Source organism: Temnothorax nylanderi, unplaced genomic scaffold (assembly GCF_030848795.1).
Source record: "Temnothorax nylanderi isolate EJ_2023f unplaced genomic scaffold, tnyl_v1.0 TNYL_tig0326_pilon, whole genome shotgun sequence".
Taxonomy (NCBI): Eukaryota; Metazoa; Arthropoda; class Insecta; order Hymenoptera; family Formicidae; genus Temnothorax; species Temnothorax nylanderi.
This window is the reverse complement of record NW_027249388.1, coordinates 133,273-150,643: the sequence shown is the minus strand read 5'-3', so window position 1 is coordinate 150,643 and position 17,371 is coordinate 133,273. Positions and strand designations below refer to the sequence as shown.

At 41.3% G+C, this 17,371-nt stretch overlaps 6 protein-coding genes across 6 annotated transcripts; 1 reads left to right on the top strand and 5 right to left on the bottom strand.

The window, feature by feature from the left end:
* Nucleotides 1-165: 165 nt before the first annotated feature.
* LOC139781282 (uncharacterized) lies at nucleotides 166-1,692 on the bottom strand. The gene has a single exon (XM_071720132.1). It carries the CDS (start codon nucleotides 1,690-1,692, stop codon nucleotides 166-168), a length of 1,527 nt encoding a protein of 508 aa, XP_071576233.1.
* Nucleotides 1,693-1,983: 291 nt separating this feature from the next.
* LOC139781281 (uncharacterized) lies at nucleotides 1,984-3,237 on the bottom strand. The gene has a single exon (XM_071720131.1). The coding sequence runs from the start codon at nucleotides 3,235-3,237 to the stop codon at nucleotides 1,984-1,986; it is 1,254 nt and encodes a 417-aa protein (XP_071576232.1).
* An 18-nt stretch (nucleotides 3,238-3,255) lies between these two features.
* Nucleotides 3,256-5,053, bottom strand: LOC139781280 (uncharacterized). The gene is made up of 2 exons (XM_071720130.1): nucleotides 4,212-5,053; nucleotides 3,256-4,132 (listed from the first exon to the last, which is right to left on the bottom strand). The coding sequence occupies exons 1-2, from the start codon at nucleotides 5,051-5,053 to the stop codon at nucleotides 3,256-3,258; spliced, it is 1,719 nt and encodes a 572-aa protein (XP_071576231.1).
* A 1,502-nt stretch (nucleotides 5,054-6,555) lies between these two features.
* LOC139781279 (uncharacterized) lies at nucleotides 6,556-8,291 on the top strand. The gene is made up of 5 exons (XM_071720129.1): nucleotides 6,556-6,686; nucleotides 6,791-6,987; nucleotides 7,085-7,336; nucleotides 7,427-7,858; nucleotides 8,284-8,291. The coding sequence occupies exons 1-5, from the start codon at nucleotides 6,556-6,558 to the stop codon at nucleotides 8,289-8,291; spliced, it is 1,020 nt and encodes a 339-aa protein (XP_071576230.1).
* A 188-nt stretch (nucleotides 8,292-8,479) lies between these two features.
* On the bottom strand, nucleotides 8,480-9,436 carry LOC139781278 (uncharacterized). Its single transcript, XM_071720128.1, has one exon. The coding sequence runs from the start codon at nucleotides 9,434-9,436 to the stop codon at nucleotides 8,480-8,482; it is 957 nt and encodes a 318-aa protein (XP_071576229.1).
* Nucleotides 9,437-9,581: 145 nt separating this feature from the next.
* LOC139781277 (uncharacterized) lies at nucleotides 9,582-15,946 on the bottom strand. The gene is made up of 4 exons (XM_071720127.1): nucleotides 12,493-15,946; nucleotides 10,847-12,378; nucleotides 9,632-10,039; nucleotides 9,582-9,587 (listed from the first exon to the last, which is right to left on the bottom strand). The coding sequence occupies exons 1-4, from the start codon at nucleotides 15,944-15,946 to the stop codon at nucleotides 9,582-9,584; spliced, it is 5,400 nt and encodes a 1,799-aa protein (XP_071576228.1).
* Between the last annotated feature and the right edge of the window lie 1,425 nt (nucleotides 15,947-17,371).

Below are 17,371 nucleotides of genomic sequence, written 5' to 3'. Positions count from 1 at the left end.
GCTCCCGGGACAGACTTCCTGGATGCGTCCCAGCACCCATTTCAAAGGTGGCAGCCCATCCTCTTTGCAAAGAACCAACTGCCCGATCCGGAATTGCGCATCGTGGTTCTTGTACCACTTAGAGCGCCCTTGAAGTTGAAGAAGATACTCGGATGACCACCTGTTCTAGAAATGTTGACGAATTTGTTCTAGCAGCTGCCATCTCGAGAGTCGATTTTTTGTAAGATGAGCCAAGCTCGGTTCGGGATAAGATATTAACGAACTCCCGATAAGAAAATGGCCCGCTGTCAGGTAACTCAGATCGTTCGGATCTGATGAAAAAGCAGCTAATGGTCTCGAGTTCAGAATAGCTTCAATCTGAATCACCAGCGTAGATGCCTCCTCGAATGTCATGGCTGCGTCTGAAGCCACCTTATAGAAATGATTCTTGAAGGATTTAACCGTCGCCTCCCATAGGCCGCCGAAATGTGGAGCTCGAGGCGGTATAAAATGCCATTTGATTTTCTCTGCCGCAGTGTAATCGATTACCTTCTTCTGCTCCTCCTCTCGGTTGAAAAGATCTCGAAGCTCCTCCAGCTCACGGTTAGCTCCAACAAAGTTGGTTCCGTTGTCCGAGAATACATCAGACGGTTTTCCTCGGCGGCCGACGAATCGCTTGAAAGCGTTCAGAAACGCCTCCGTCGTCAAATCCGATACTACCTCTAAATGCACAGCTTTCGTTGCCATGCAGACAAACACTGCTACGTAGGCCGTGATATTTTTCCTGCCTCTTCTTCTTCCTTCCCGGACGTATATAGGCCCGCAGAAGTCCACGCCTGTGTTCTCAAATGGACGGGACGCCGTCACACGGTGTGCCGGTAAGTTTCCCATAATCTGCTCCGGAATTCGAGGTCTCGATTTAAAACAGGTAATGCACCTACGGACTAATCGCTCGACTGTACCGCGCGCCTTGAGCGGCCAGTACTCCAACCTAACAGCAGCAAGAGTTGAATTCGCTCCTGCATGTAACATTCTTCTATGCTCATGTTCGATAACTAGCTCTGTAAACCTAGAGCGATAAGGTAGTAAGACGGGATGCTTGGCGCCATGTTGTAGCTTCGAATTTTGTAGTCTGCCACCTACGCGTAAGATACCTTGATCGTCCAGAATCGAACTCATATATTTAGTAATGCTTTTGTTAGGGATGCTTTCGCCTCTTTCCAAGGCCTCTAATTCTTTTGAGAATGCTGCTCGTTGCTCCATCTTGATTAAGCATCTTCGCGCGTGCTCCAGTTCATCGACGCTCAGGGGGTCCGACCGACCTTGCTGTACTTCCTTCCTGCATATGCGTGTAAAGCGGATACAGGTTGCTGTAACACGAATCAGCTTATTGAGCGTTGAAAACTTGTCGAATACATCAGTATCAGTTTGCAATGGCATTGCTATCACCCTGTCTTCATTTTCTTCGCCAAACGGTTCCTCATTGTCTTCTAATGTTGTTAAAGGATGTGTCGTAATTTCGTCGTGTTGCAGCCATAGCGGTCCGTTCCACCACAGCTGGGAACCCATCAAATCTTGCGGATTAACGCCGCGCGATACTAAATCGGCGGGATTACTCTTCGTTCCCACGTGGTTCCAATCTTCAACGGCGGTTAATTCCTGAATCTCGCCAATTCTATGTGCGACGAAGACTGGTAATTTTTTATTCGTCATCTTGATCCAATATAGAACGATGCGCGAATCGGACCGGTAGCATTTTTTTTGCAATCTTAATTTCTAAAGCGCTCTCGACTCTGTCCATCAGCTGTGCGAGCAGCTGAGGGCCGCATAACTCCGCTCTTGGGGTTGAAATCGTCTTGACAGGCGCGACACGCGATTTAGCACATAACAATTGTGCGGACCAGTTTCCTTGCGGTTCACGGCTACGCAGGTAAACGCAGGCTCCGTATGCGAGCTCGCTAGCGTCACAGAAGCCATGTAATTCGAATTCCACGGCGTCCTCGTTTAAGTCCTCGTCTCCGTATAAATGTCGGATGGCAATGACTCGTCCCATCCAACTTTCAGTTTCCACAGATTTTGGATCATAATCTTCGCGGTTAATACCACCGGCGCTAAGAGGCCCAGCGGATCGAAGATGGAAGCGATGGCCGATAGCATGGTTCTCTTAGTATACCCTCTTGACGAATCCACGTTAATTTCATATTGGAACACGTCCTCTGTAGGATTCCATTTAACTCCGAGAGTTTTAGTCGTACCATCTTTATCTAATTCTAGCATGTGATTGGATATCAATGATGCTGCCATATCAGACAGCACGTTTTGATCATTTGACGCCCACATTCGCAGAATAAATCCGCCTTCATGAAGTAGATTCGCGACCTCATCGCGTACAATTCTTGCTTCTTCTTTGTTGCGCGCGCCCCCGGCGAAGTTATCCATGTAGAACCTCTTCAGCACCATCAGCGCTCCCTTAGGATACCGATCTGCCAGCAATTTGGCCAATTGCAGGATCGTTTGGATAGCTAGGTATGAAGCCGGAACTGTACCGTATGTTAGCGTCAATAATTCGAATATCCTGAGCTCTTCGGTTGGATGCTCACGCCAGACAATACGTTGCAGAGGCACTTGAGCCTCGTTGATCAATATTTGCCTATACATTTTGGCAATGTCTGCAATCAAGACCACTATGAAAATACGTAATGTGAGAAGAATGTAGATTACATCTGGCTGAACCACTGGACCCGCCATCAAGGCGTCGTTCAAAGATATGCCGGTCGTCGTCTCGCTTGATGCGTTGAACACGACTCTCAAATGTGTTGTAACGCTTCCTTTTTTTATTACGCAATGGTGAGGTAGATAACAGTGTGGCCTTACATTCTTCGACGCACTGTCATGTGGAAGCTTCCTCATGTGACCCAATTGTAGATACTCTTTCATGAATTCATTGTATTCCTTTTTCATGCTAGGATTTCGTTCTAAACGACGCTCCAATCTCTTGAATTGTTGTACTGCAATTTCGAAGGAATCTCCTAATTTTTGGATCTGCTCGTCCCTCGTTGGTAGAGTCACAATAAATCGACCCTGTTCGTTGCGCTTGTATGTACTAGCATAATGCCTCTCGCAGTAACGTTCTTCCGGAGTTTGTGTATTTTGTCGAATGTTATGCTCCAGCTGCCAAAAGCGTGCCATGCTTTCGTGAAGCTGAGCATCAAGAGCTAGATTGCACCTTGTGCCCTTCGCAGGCTTATCTCTCGTCATGAAATTGCCCGAGACAATTCATCCGAACAGTGTCTTCTGCCAAAGTGGCTGATCTTCTGCAAGTCTGATCTTCCCGATGCACAAAAGGTCCAAAAATATCTCTGCTCCCAGCAGCAGATCTATGTTTGATGATTGATTGAATTTAGGATCCGCCAACGTTATGCCATTCGGGATTTGCAACTCTCCGAAATTTAGATGATTGTTTGGAAGTGCTTGAGCTATCTGGTCGATTACTAAACAGTCGAGCTTCGCTTGATATCCATTTATCCTGGACTGCAGCGTTATTTTCGCTACGCTACGAGCTTGAGTTGACGTTTCGCCCAGCCCTAATATTGGAATATGCGTAGGCCTTTGCTTGAGCCCAAGAGCTTTGGCGCAGTCGGTTGTGATGAAAGAAGACTGCGATCCACTGTCCAATAACGCTCGACATGGCTTTGGCGTACCTTTAATATCCAAAACGTTGACGATTGCCGTTGCTAGGACCACTTGTCGTTCCTGTCCAATAGCGGAATGGTTCACACTTGTGGCCACTACCTTTTCGTTGCTTTTAGAGTCGTCTCCTGAGGCGGAATCTACAGAAGGCTTTGTAGTATGCTCCAAATGTAGCAGAGTATTATGTCTTTTGTCGCATTTCCGACAGGCTCCAGAATTGCACTGTTTTGCTTGATGTGATGTAGCTTTCAAACAATTCAGACACAATTTGCACGCTCTTGCTTTTTTTATACGCTGCTCCGGATTGAGTTGGCTAAATTCGCTGCATTTATAAATAAAGTGGTCTGCTTTACCACAATAGGCGCACATAATCTTCGTAGGCGCTACATGAACTGCTGTGCTCTTGCTTTGTTCAGGCTTTCCTTGAATTGCTTTCTGCGTACGCGATGACGCTTCCAATGCCCTGCATCGTTGAGCCAAAAATTCCGTCAGCTCCGAGAATTTTGGTATTATATACGCCTTTCTTTATTGAGGTTTCCCACTCTTTGCTTGTTGCTGCATCCAATCGGCTTGTTACGAGATAAATCATCAAATCATCCCATTGTTCGGTAGGTCGCTTCAAAGCTTTCAACGCACGTATATGTTTTATCACGTTGTCCAATAATTTTCGCAGAGCTTGATAATTTTCTTTCACCATCGCGGGTTGATTGAATAACGCTCGAATATGTTTCTGAATAATTAAACTGTCGTCGTCGTATCTCTCTATCAGCGTATTCCAAGCCTCGTCAAAATTGTCGTCTGATGTCTCGAAAGAGCTGATAACATCATGAGCCTCGCCCTTTAAAGCCGCAATGAGATACTGCATCTTCTGAACCTTTGGAAGCGTAGGATGTTCATGAATCATAGTAGTAAATATGTTTTTGAATGGTATCCAATCATCATACTTGCCGGAAAACTCTGGGAGGTTTATGCGAGGCAGCTTCATGTAATCGTTACCTCTCATTGAGCCATTCATTACATCTTGATTATGTTGTATACTGACACCTGTCACTTCTTGTACGACTCGCTCTTGTTTCTCCTCGATCAGAGTCTCCAAATCGACGACGATAGAAAAATATTTGTTTTTGAATTGCGTTCTCTCTTCTTGATGCCCTTCCTGATTGACATCTTCCAGCTCGATTTCTTCGATCTTCGATTGAATGTCATCGAAGGCTTTCCAGTTATCCGCGAATTTTTGATGACGTTGACGTAACTCAATCAATGACGTTTGTGGTGCGTTTAAGCTATCTAAGTACGTACAAACTCGCGTACACTGCAATTTAATTTGAGCACGCTTTGCCTTTAATGCTTTCAGCAGCGCGACACTCGCGTCCGCTTCTGCCATCTTGATTTCACGACGCTCGTACTGCTATACTTTACCGACCGACGATTTTGCAACTCTCGTGGCTCCCGCGCGAAGCTCTGAGCCGATTAACCGGCATGGCTTGTTAGTATAGGCGTCGCGACCCTAGCGCTCGCGAGCGCTGCCGACTCGCACGTTCCCGCGCGTATGCAATGGCGGTTCCCGGTTCGCGCCCGAACGATACCGCTTACAATCCCAAAATATGATTTCGATGCTCAAGTGCACGGCCCGTTATCGATGTCCGACGATCACGGTAGCACACATGCACAGTTACTTTGTCCGAATGCACGGCCCGTTATACGATCGCGACGATCACGGTAATACGCGTGCACAGCATTTTCCCGACGTCTCGGAATGCCGACTTTATCACGACGGCTATTGTCTTAATGTCTGAATGTCTTGCTGATACGGCCCGTTACCGATTTCGCGGAACCGTACGCCCTGAGATTGCTCGGCGTCCCCACGTAGAGACGCTCGCGAGACACTGACTCGAACTTTCCGGAAAGATTCGGAAGCATCCGGAAGAATCCGGCAAAATTCCACTTCTGACACCAAAATATGTTGTGTCCTCAAGTGAGGACCGGTGCTAGGCACGTATTGATAGGATTTGAATCACTGGTAGACACGGTTTAGAGAATATGAATTTTTATTGAACAACCGATCTGCACAACTGCGCGTCTACCGAAGGACTGACTATTCTCAAGGGCGGGCTCGCAACGCCATCCGGTGGCCGGAAGCGTGTCCTACTAGAATTTCCCTAGCTATATATTCCTATTTGAAAAACCTCGCACTATACGTTAACAGTAATAAAGAAATTTCTATTAACGACGTATAGATTTTCATTTTCTTACAATACTGCATTGTGTTTTTAAAGATATTACCATTACATAAATAAAAACTACATAAAAAAATATGTTCACTTTTTTTGGAGTGGCAATCAGGGTCATTGTCTTCCATGTATCTTCCTTGTATTTTCTTCTCTTAATTGCTAGAAAAAAATCTCTAAAAATTATCGAAAATTTATTTATCTTTCTACTTGAAAACATAGTTGTTTTGTCAACGATAAATTGTTAAGTATTTTATTTTATTTATTTTATTTCGAGTCTGGCTGCTTCCGAAAAATAAACGCTTCTTAGAATGAGCCGGTCACCAATGTCTCTGCCCCAATAGGAAAATTGCGCTAATATTGTACAATAATTGGGTACAAAACAAAAAATTAAAATGCTTTGAAAAAAATATATAATATTATATATAATGTAAAAAACATAAAATTGCTATAAATATATTTTTATGTTAGTGCAAATTTTTATAAATAATGTTTTAAAAAGCGTCACATTTGAACATAAACGAAACGCCATCTCATTGGCTCGCGGACTTGTGACGTCACCACGACAAAACTCCGATGACATCTCCATAAGAGAAACAGTGTCAGTGTTAAATTATATTGTTTTAAGACGATATATCATATCAGTATAAAGTAAAAAATGGTTGATTCGGGCTTTGTGAAAGGTAATTCCAATAATTTACCAAAAGTTGACATGTTCATGGTATGTGAATATGTGAAAAATAATGACAACTTTAATGCTGCTGAGGTCCGCAATGCAAAAATGAACGTGTAAGTTATAGTCTTTAACATAAGAAAATTTATTAAAATTTGATTATATTTATCTTTTACAATATTGTTAATATGTCTTACACATTTATTTGTTGTTATTTCAGTTCTTCTCGACAAAACTATGGAGATTCCGCAATAGGTTATGTTTGTGTAAAAAGAGAAAATTCAATATGTACAGTTAAAGCCAAAGTTTGTCCTGAACACCGAGTTCGAAATAAAGCATATTCTGTTATTGTAATAGTTGATGAAGAAAACGAATCAATTATTAATGTGGAATGTCAAGATTGTGCTGCTTCAAGTGGTAGGCTTGATCTATAAATATATGATTTTGTATATAAGTTTACTTAATGTGTATTATAACAAATATTAATTAACTTATATAATTTATTTTACTATAGGTGGTTGCAAGCACGCAATAGCTTTTGTGATGTGGATTCACAGGCGTTCTGAAGATCCATCTCCTACAGATGTACAATGCTACTGGAAAAAAGCTGTATTAGCAAATGTTGGAACAGCGAGAAAATTTATCGAAACCAAAGATTTGGGGGAGACATCTACTACTTCGTCCGAGCCTCAAGACGTACCATCTAATGAGTATCCTTCTTTTCTGATGACTATCCTTGACATCGCTAAAAAGAAAGACTTAGATAGTCAGTTATCAAGGCACCATTATGTTATATCCGAAAGACGTGTAACCTTAATATCATTACATTCCATAATGATTGATTTTTTAAAAGAAGGAAACGCTTTGGCAGATGAATTTATGTTATTTGCCCAGTTACAAATGTCAGAAACTGTTTGTGAGGAAGTGAATAGACGTACCATAGATCAAAGCGATAATTCATTGTGGTACGAGTTACGATATGGACGTATAACAGCTTCGAAATTACATGAATCTGCTCATTGCCAAACATCGGATGGTGCACTTGTAAATGAAATCATCGGAGCATCTAAGTTGTTTAATTCGGTACAGATGGAAAGAGGAAAACGCTTGGAAAGTGAAGTTTTACATGAATTGCGACGTAAAAAGGGACTGGAATGTTGCAATAGTGGTCTTTTATTATCACCAATGTTCCCGGTTCTTGGGGCTTCTCCCGATGCAGTTGGAGATGATTTTATTGTAGAAATCAAATGCCCAAGCTCAGACAAAGGTTTTAAAAGGTTTCTACCAAGTGAGGATACCATCAGCCAAAAATGTAAAGCCCAAATGCAATTACAAATGTTCATGGCAAAAAAGAAAAGGGGTTTATTTTGTGTTGCACATCCAGACTTTGAAAGTAGTAAAAATATTACTTGCTTATGGATGGATTTTGATGAAATATATACCGCGTCGGTTATCGAGAAAGCCATATTATTTTGGAAGAACAATATATTTCCTAAACTCTTGCATTCTATTGTAAAATAAAAATAAATAATATGTGTACAATTGTACAATTTTGAAAATAAAAATTAACTTGTTTGAAATTATAATCATTTGTATATGTTATATTCTCGGTTGTATTCTTTCTTCTGTCATTCTTTAGAAATATATGTGTGTATATTGTTAATATTTTAAGGAATTTGTAATATTATATATTATATGATAAAATCACTTCAGAAACGTAAACATCTTTCGATGACAAATACTTTATTGTACGAATAATGAGTATAGATAGGTTTCTTCGGTGGCAAAAGTCACAATTCAGTCTGTAGTTAAGTAAAATTCTTGAATCAAAACTTTCTTACAATAAGTCAGTTTGCGTCAGTCTAACACAAATAGAATTTGTTACACAAATTAAATTTATTTACGTGCATTACGTTCGTATAATAGGAGTTTGAATATTGATTAAACCAGCACATATTATTACTGCATGATCTATAATTGGTATAATAAAGTGGTTCGTACAGGCATGAGGCACCAACATTTTAAATTCACGTATTCTTCGTATAACACGTTCAATATGTATTCGTAAGCTGGCAATTCGTTTTGTTTCCAATACTTGTAATTTAGAAGGCTTTACATTCGATGAAACACTGGGTGGTCGAACAAGTCTACAGTTTTTTTTCGATAATACAGTCTCAATCTGTTTAAATCCACGATCAGCCATTACAGCACAATTTTTCGGTAACTCGTCCATTATACCACACATTTCAAATAAAACACAGTCTGATATTCTACCTCCATAACCTTTAGAAATAAAATTAATTTTACCATCAGGCGAACACGAAATTAAATATTTGATGGTGTTGCATTTTTTATACTCCGACCACGTAAGCGCTTGATGTACAGGGTTCGATGGTTTCTCTATTTGTATTTCAAACGCATCGATAATTGACCGTACGTCACTGTAATTGGCTCTGAAAGGAATCGGTAATGCTCGTTTCACACTTTCTTTGTCAGAAAAGTAAATAAGTGTCTTTAATACGTTAGCTAATTTAATTACACAGTTATTAAATACTTTGCTAGCTTGTGTACTACTGATACCAAACTGATCTCCTAATCGCACAAAAGTGTCATTTAATCTTATTTTTAGAAGAGTAAGCTTGATATCATCGGTGCTCATACAAATTTCCCTATGTAGATGATCTAATATCCATAGCCAGTCTGTAGGAATTCCAATATATCGTTTCGAATCACAGCTGATAAAATAATTAGTCATGCTTAAAGCTTTTCTTTTTAAATGAGTATCGCATTCTTCCATTTCTTCTTTAACATCGCCTGATGAAGGGTGATACTCGCTTACGGTGGGATCTGTCGCTGAACTGGTCATTGTTGTTCCTGTGGTGCTCGAATCATGACATGTAATCTTATTTTTTAATTTTATAGGTGAAGTTGCTGAATCTACTACACTTTTAAAACTTGCAGCATTTGAAGTAGATGTAGCACAATTATTTAAAAGTTGATATAAAACTCCCTTACTTCTGAAATGTGCTCGAAGATTTGATACTTGGGTACTTTTATTCACCATAAGAATATCGGACTTGTTAATTTCTTGCAACGGATATGATCTACTTGTGCATGGTAAAGGTTCCATTACATTTGCCTCATGCATAACAATGTCTCTTTCTTCAGTTAGTGGATGTTTATTTCCTACAGAACTTGTTGCTGCTACTGTAGATTCTTCTATTACTTGTGGCATTGTTTCTTCTTTTTCTTCTTGAAGGTAACTGCCAGTATTTTCTTTATCAGCTGACAATATTTCATTTAAAAGCCTCGTCGTTTTTAATTTTTTGTACGCTATTCTAGGAGAGCTACTTGCAGCTCTTTTACGATCCATTTGGCAGTCAAAAAACCGTGGTACTGCTTCTTCCTTTAATTTCAGAGGTGCTCCATATAGTTTAAATCTCATGTAATTTTCCAAATCTTTTTCTATCTACAAAATATGTAAATAAACACATTTCAAATGTACTGCTTTAGAGGTTAGGTGCCATATAAACAAATATAATTTATTAAAATAATATCTTATTTCTCGTATACTTACACTAGCTGGTTACCCGGGCTTCGCCCCGGAGAACATATGTAATAAGAACCTCGCCCCGGAGGACATATATAATAAGACATGCAAATAAGTAATAGCGTATATTTTCATTTAACACCAATAGATTTCTGCATCACCCTTGAGGTACTATTGTAAATGCATTTTTTTAAATGCCAATTTCCAAAAAGATCAGTAATGAAAAATTATACACTTCTTTAACATTCGATCAAATATTTCCCGAAAAATTCGAAAAAATTTTGATACCGATTTCCAAAAAGATAAGTGTTAACGTATATTTACATTTTACGCCAATAGATTTCCACATCACCCTTGAGGTACTATTTTGAATGCGTTTTTTTTTAAGTGGTTTCCCCAATAGGCCTATTCCACTATAAATAAAATTAACTTAATACCCGTATTTTACTCCAGTATTTAATTATTTTAAATATATTTTGACTCCAATTAACTTTCCTTTAATTACAATAAATAATTTAAATTTAGCACAATTACCCAACGTCAATCAAAAACCCTATAATTATTTATAATCATGGTTACATAAATTTTAATTTTAAATAATAGGCAAAACCCGTTTTTAATTATCCCAGTATGACCTTTTTTTTCCTACTTAAGGACCTCTTTATAAACCACATTGGTAGTTCTCCCCTCAGGTGCTAGGATTACCAGACTGCTAGGTGAGCTTACCCTTGAACAGGCCACGTAAAACTGCCCATGTGAGAAACAATCCTCACTTAAATCAATCCCTGCTACTTTCAGCGATTGCCCCTGGGACTTATTGATGGTCATCGCAAAACAGACTTTGATAGGAAATTGCAGCCTCTTAAACTCGAAAGGGTACTCTGATGGTATGAGTGGTATGCGTGGTATAAACACTGTATCTCCCCGAGCACAGCCGGTGAACACTGTGGCCTCAATGACATTCCTATGGAAGGCCTTTACTCGTAGCCTGGTTCCATTACAAAGTTTGGGCGGATTGAGGTTTCGCAGCAACATCACTGGAGCCCCCACTTTAAGTAGAAGCTTGTGAGCTGGTAAACCAGGAGGATTCAGGGTGTTGAGGAACTCCACGGGGTAGTTGACCGCGTCATCTGTTTGTACCACCGAGTCTACAGACCTGTACTTCATTTCTATCTCGTCAAATGAATTAAGTAGAGTGTCATTAATAACGCCAACTTTGTCGTTCTTAGGAGTCAGAATGGCACGCTCGCACCACCAGTCCATAGATTTCTCTTTGATATCGGCGATATCAGGGTATATTTTATCAATAAGGTTAGCTAGGGTTGTCACTACTAAGCCTAAACCTTCAGGAATAATCACCTTTCCTTCAGACTCGGGATACTTTCCATCCCCTATTTTAAGTAGGAGTTTGGAGAATTGCCCCGCGGAGACATCGCCTCTCAAGTATACCCTCATATTCTTTCTGAGAGAGAGTTTCCAGATAAGGGGCCATAAATATGATGCCTTGATGCATGCTTTAACCTCGTCAGCTCGAGTTCCCCTTGACACTACTGGCAGAGTCTGTCGAAAGTCTCCAGCCAACAACACAGTGACTCCCCCCATCACTCCATCGTTGCCCTTAATATCTTTTAAGGTTGTGCTCAATGCCTCAAAACCCCCTTTATGTGCCATGGTGCTCTCATCCCAAACAATGAGCTTACAGTCCCGCAACACTTGGGCCATGTTGCTTTGTTTGGAAATATTGCACAGGGGTGTTTCTGTATGGTTGAGATTGAGGGGCAGCTTAAAAGCAGCGTGAGCGGTCTTGCCTCCCTCTAACAGCGTAGCAGCGATGCCAGAGGATGCAACAGCCAAGGCGATTCCACCATCACTTCTTACTTTTGCCAAGAGTAAGTTGATGAGGAAGGTTTTTCCTGTACCACCAGGAGCATCCAGAAAAAAGACCTGACCAGCATTTAACTCAATGCTGCTAAGGACCTGCCGATAAACAGCGAACTGCTCATCTGTCAGTAAACCCTCGTTATTCGACACCACTTGTGCCAAGGTGTTTACATCGTAGTTGGTCTCTCTCAGATAATCTCGATTTCTCAAAACTTCTCCTGACCTTTTTGGCTTAGACAGGCCGTATTGATGCAACTCCTGTCCTCCCAAAGTCAATACTGCGTCCTCAATCAGCACCAAACATCTGTTATACACCTCGTCCATCATCTGCTGCGCACTGCCTTGCAACTCTCTCTCCACTTGTCGCGTAATGTCTTCTGAGAGGCTCCCAGGTAGCAAGCACTCGTCATTTTGACGTCAAATGACGTCAAAAGACGTCAAAATGACAGACTTTTGACGTCAATTGACGTCAAAATGACGAGTCTTGCTACCTGGGCTGTCTTTGTACTTTTCCCAAAGACTCAAAGGTTCGGTAAGTTGACAGAATACCAACATCACTGTAAAAAGCTCTCGCAACTTGAAAGGAGAATCACATAAGGCAGCTTCCTCCAAGGTATTGTCCCAATGTTTGTCATCTTCCAGCAAACCTAATGCCTTGCATGCAGACTGGAATGTGGAACAGAGAACACCATTTGCAGTTTTCAGATCTAAAAAGGACGTTGGACCTCGAATCTCATGCAGCAGCAAGCGAAGATAATAACACTCGGTGTTATTTGGATGAATAGTATACACTCTTGCCAGCGCATGGTCCTTCTTTATTCCTGGCCAGCCATCGACATCCATCCCTCGCTTTCTTCTCTCAAACTTGTTATTTTTAAACACAAAATAAGAAGGAACCTCACAGTACAAGAGGGTTTTTGCAAAATCGTCGGTTTTGCACAGCTCGAAGAAAGCCAAGAGTGTTGTCTGAGGTGGGTTGCTAAGCCTCTCAACCAAGTTCTTGGAATTAAAGTACACACGCTGACCATTCTCAAGGTGAACAGCGAGATGAAAGATAGTAGGATATCTCTCATGAATAGGGAACGCCAAGATTCTCCAAATTGCCTCTGAGCTGCTAATGTACCGCCCACTCTCGTACAACTTTACCTCATCCATCTTATTCTCTAAGGCAAAAGTCGCTTGGTCACTGCCCTTATTCACGTACTTACAAATATACTTGATGGACTTAACTGAATTGCATAATTCCACATTAACATGAGCATTGAAAATACGTAACAGAACAGGATTATAGGGTACCACCCAGCGGTTATCCAACTCTATTTCATTGATTTTTACGGTAAAGCCACCATCAGCTTGAGACCTTCTCCGATACTGCGGATATCCATCGTTTCCTGTCTGAGTGTTCTTGAGAAGTAGCCGGGGGTACCTCTTGCTGCAATTTCCTCCTTTCATACAAGGCGAATTACGATTTAAGCCCCCGCAGGGACCATGAATCATGTTGGCCTTGACAATATTATGAAGAAGAGAGTCTTGCACGGGATCAGGTATTTCGGCACAGATGACTTTGTCGATCATATCATTGAAGATGCGCTGCTCTAGCCACAGCAAGATGTGGATGTGAAGCAGACCTCGCTTTTGCCACTCCACAGAGTACATGAAACACCTCACTTTTCCAAACAGATTACCTTTGTTTAAGAGAGCCATCATCTTCTTCACCTTGAGATGAAATACCCTAGCTATAATGTCGTGACGGTCGTGAGATTTTTGTCCAGACAGCAGTACATCTGTGATATCCTTCCACTTAGGGTTACAAGTAAAAGTAATGAACAGATCAGGACGTCCGTAGTAACGGATGTATGTCATAGCGTCTTGAGTTCGCTCATGCATATAGCGTGGTCCTCCAGTAAAGGATGACGGAAGCACCACCATTTGACCCAGCTGAGCAACATCAGCATCCTGCTTTCCTACGGCGTCTCTCAGATGAATGTAACTGTCTACTCTCAGCTGCGCCTGGTTGTTCCTAATATAGTTCAACCTTTCAGTCTCTATTTTGGCGTACATGTCAACCAAAAATTGACTAAAAAGAGAACGGAAGTACACCAAGTGGTTGACTTCCCCTTGCCTAACCATGATACGGTACGAGTAAAAGCTCGCTGCGGAAACTGTATTCTTGAGGGGCAACTTGGTCTGAGGATCACGCTGAGGCAGGGCAATAGAGTACCCATCTTCGCCACGGCAAAACAAAAGCGGGTACTGCAGGGCATTGTATGATCGGTGAATCTCGCTGATGCGCCGCAATGTGTTGTCATGGCTCTGCAACACAATATCTCGCTGCTCAAATTGCTGTCCAACAATCACCAGAGCTACCTCATTTGCTGTTGGTGCATTGAACCGTCCTCCATGAGCATCAGCGGGCTTTCTATCTGCATGAATGATGACTTCGAATTTTTTGCAAGTTGGAGGTATTTTTTCTTGAGTAGTTTTCAGGTCTTTTATGTAGCTATTGACTTCATGTAGCATCCTCTGCAATTCTTTAACTAATTCCTGTTTAACATTAGAAAAATTGCTGCATCTCAAACGCACTTCCCTTTCGTCCTCGCCCACGAAATAAATTTGTAGGAATTGGGCTTCCTGTTCAGGTGCTGGCAGCAGGCTTCCTACCAAATGATATACCTGCCCCTGAACTTTAAACGTCGGTATGAAGCCGTCTTGTAGAACCTGCTTGGCTCCGAATGATGTCATGTTGAAACAGCCATTGTACTTCCGAACACGATTCATAAAATGGACGTGCTCGGGGTGGCTGCCCATTACCAAACTGTAGAGAGGCTCAGGCAAAGGTTCGAAGGGTGAAAGCTGCACCTTTCCAGCGCTGCAACACATACCAGGGGCCTCCTCCTTCCACTTGAGGGCATTGCAGTACTTACACTTCTGGCTCATGGTACCCAGAGCTATAATGCTGTCTGCCTCATAAGCCACATCAGGATCATATGCCATGCCTGAATAAGCTTTGACCTTCCACGGAAGTGCTCGCCTTTCTAATCGTTTTCCAGGATGACTTTGTTCATATCGAAACTCTATTGCTCTGTGTACCTCGGGGTTATTTTGTTGGTACCTGGCCACCGCTGCTCTATGCACCTCCGGGTTATTTTGTGAGTACCTGGCCACCGCTGCTCTGTTCACCTCGGAGTTATTTTGTGAGTACCTGGCCACCGCTGCTCTGTTCACCTCGGGGTTATTTTGTGAGTACCTGGCCACCGCTGCTCTGTTCACCTCGGGGTTATTTTGTGAGTACCTGGCCACCGCTGCTCTGTTCACCTCGGGGTTATTTTGTGAGTACCTGGCCACCGCTGCTCTGTTCACCTCGGGGTTATTCTGCGCATATTTTCTTGCCGCATCTTGAAGTTGCTTCCTCCTTTTAACGTTGGTATATCTAGCACGACGTTTGCCAGAAGCCTTTTTGCGAACAAAAAGAGGTGATGGTTGTGAGATGTTTGAGGCGTGGTCAGACTGAGAGAAGAGTGGTGTGGTGGTCAATTCTTCAGGTTTACGTGGCACGTACGCATCGAAATGTCCCTTAGAAAGGTCCTGCGTAAAACGTAGCCTCTTGACAGAGTGACCCTCAACACCAAAACTCTCATAGAGCTCACCATTGCGGTAAACCTCGAAGACAAAGTCGAATAATTGACCAGCCGCCACCAACTCGCATAAACCACCATAAGTAAATGGTTGGGACATGTGAGCGAAATATTCAGCAGAGCTGGTGTAATTGTCCCCCTCGCTGTCGTGGGACATAATGGAGAATTCCTCCCAATTATCCACCACATGTTTCACAATTAGCTCACGCACATCGCTAGCCATTAATTCAGTGTAATACATAAGATAGGAGAGAGACCGGAACAGGCAAGCTCCATCCCCTATGATTGGGACAATAGTGTGAGGCACCATCTCTCCATTAACATTTAAAAACTCAAATGCCATACCGACTTAAAAAAAAGAGACAAAATGCACTGAAAAATGAAACAATTCTTTCCTAAATATAAATAATATACTGTAGTAGATTCTAGGAAAAGAGTCCTTAAAGCCGTTTATGCGCCCTCTCCCAATTTTCATAAAAAAATTTTCTTTATTATATCATCATCGTCTGAGTTTACCACTATGATAAACTCATTATGGTACACATAAGCTTAAATAATAAACTGTAGTAGATTCCAGGAAAAGAGTCCTTAAAGCCGTTTATGCGCCCTCTCCCAATTTTCATGAAAAAATTTTCTTTATTATATCATCATCGTCTGAGTTTACTACTATGATACACTCATTATGGTACACATAAGCCCTTAAGAGAATTCTATATTGGCATTAGTTATAGAAATTTCTTTATTATAAGAAATTTTTGAATTCTTTCCTAAATCTAAATAATAAACTGTAGTAGATTTCAAAAAAAGAATCCTTAAAGCCGTTTATGCGCCCTCTCCCAATTTTCATAAATAAATTTTCTTTATTATATTATCATTATAAATGTCCAAAAAAACAATTACGTAAAAAAAAACCAAATGCATAAGCCAAAATTAAGTAATTATTAGTCTGAGTAAACCACTATGATACACTCATTATGGTACACATAAGCCCTTAAGAGAATCCTCTATTGGCATTAGTTATAGAAATTTCTTTATTAAAAGAAATTTTTGAATTGGCTTTACAAAATTGCAAAATTTTTTTATAAGATTCAACACCTACGAAATAAGATTTTTTCTAAACTTTTACTAAGCAAAAGCACATTCAAGTTAATAGGATAAGCGGTATTGCGTGCGTTTAACTGCTTTAAATAGATAACAGTTTATAGTTGATATTAAACTGTACAATTAAAGCAAAAACGATCCTATTACCTGAATAACTGCTCAGGTTGATAAGCAGTATTGTGTACGTTTCACTACTTTAAATAAAGCAAATAACAGTTTATATTTATAAGAGCAAAAAATAGTTGGTATTAAACTGTATAATTAAAGCAAAAACGATTCTATTACCTGAATAACTGCGAACATGAAATAAATGTGAAAAATACTTTATAATATACACACTCCTCTCTCTCTCTCTCTCTCTCTCTCTCTCTCTCTCTCTCTCTCTCTCTCTCTCTCTCTCTCTCTCTCTCTCTCTCTCCTCTCCCTCTCCCTCTCCTCTCCTCTCCTCTCCCTCTCCTCTCTCCTCTCCCTCTCCCTCTCCCTCTCCCTCTCCCTCTCCCTCTCCCTCTCCCTCTCCCTCTCCCTCTCCCTCTCCCTCTCCCTCTCCCTCTCCCTCTCCCTCTCCCTCTCCCTCTCCTCCCCTCTCCCTCTCCCTCTCCCTCTCCCTCTCCCTCTCCTCCCTCTCCCTCTCCAT

Coding starts and splice junctions, on each gene's coding strand:
- LOC139781282 (XM_071720132.1), bottom strand. CDS start 1,692: ATGACGAATAAAAAATTACCAGTCTTCGTCGCACATAGAATTGGCGAG.
- LOC139781281 (XM_071720131.1), bottom strand. CDS start 3,237: ATGACGAGAGATAAGCCTGCGAAGGGCACAAGGTGCAATCTAGCTCTT.
- LOC139781280 (XM_071720130.1), bottom strand. CDS start 5,053: ATGGCAGAAGCGGACGCGAGTGTCGCGCTGCTGAAAGCATTAAAGGCA. Junction 4,133..4,211: donor GATGCAGCAACAAGCAAAGA/GTGGGAAACCTC, acceptor TCAACGATGCAG/GGCATTGGAAGCGTCATCGC.
- LOC139781279 (XM_071720129.1), top strand. CDS start 6,556: ATGGTTGATTCGGGCTTTGTGAAAGGTAATTCCAATAATTTACCAAAA. Junction 6,687..6,790: donor CGCAATGCAAAAATGAACGT/GTAAGTTATAGT, acceptor TTGTTATTTCAG/TTCTTCTCGACAAAACTATG. Junction 7,337..7,426: donor TAAAAAGAAAGACTTAGATA/GTCAGTTATCAA, acceptor TTTTAAAAGAAG/GAAACGCTTTGGCAGATGAA.
- LOC139781278 (XM_071720128.1), bottom strand. CDS start 9,436: ATGACCAGTTCAGCGACAGATCCCACCGTAAGCGAGTATCACCCTTCA.
- LOC139781277 (XM_071720127.1), bottom strand. CDS start 15,946: ATGGTGCCTCACACTATTGTCCCAATCATAGGGGATGGAGCTTGCCTG. Junction 12,379..12,492: donor AAAGTACAAAGACAGCCCAG/GTAGCAAGACTC, acceptor GGAGCCTCTCAG/AAGACATTACGCGACAAGTG. Junction 10,040..10,846: donor TTTACGTGGCCTGTTCAAGG/GTAAGCTCACCT, acceptor CATATTTTGTAG/ATAGAAAAAGATTTGGAAAA.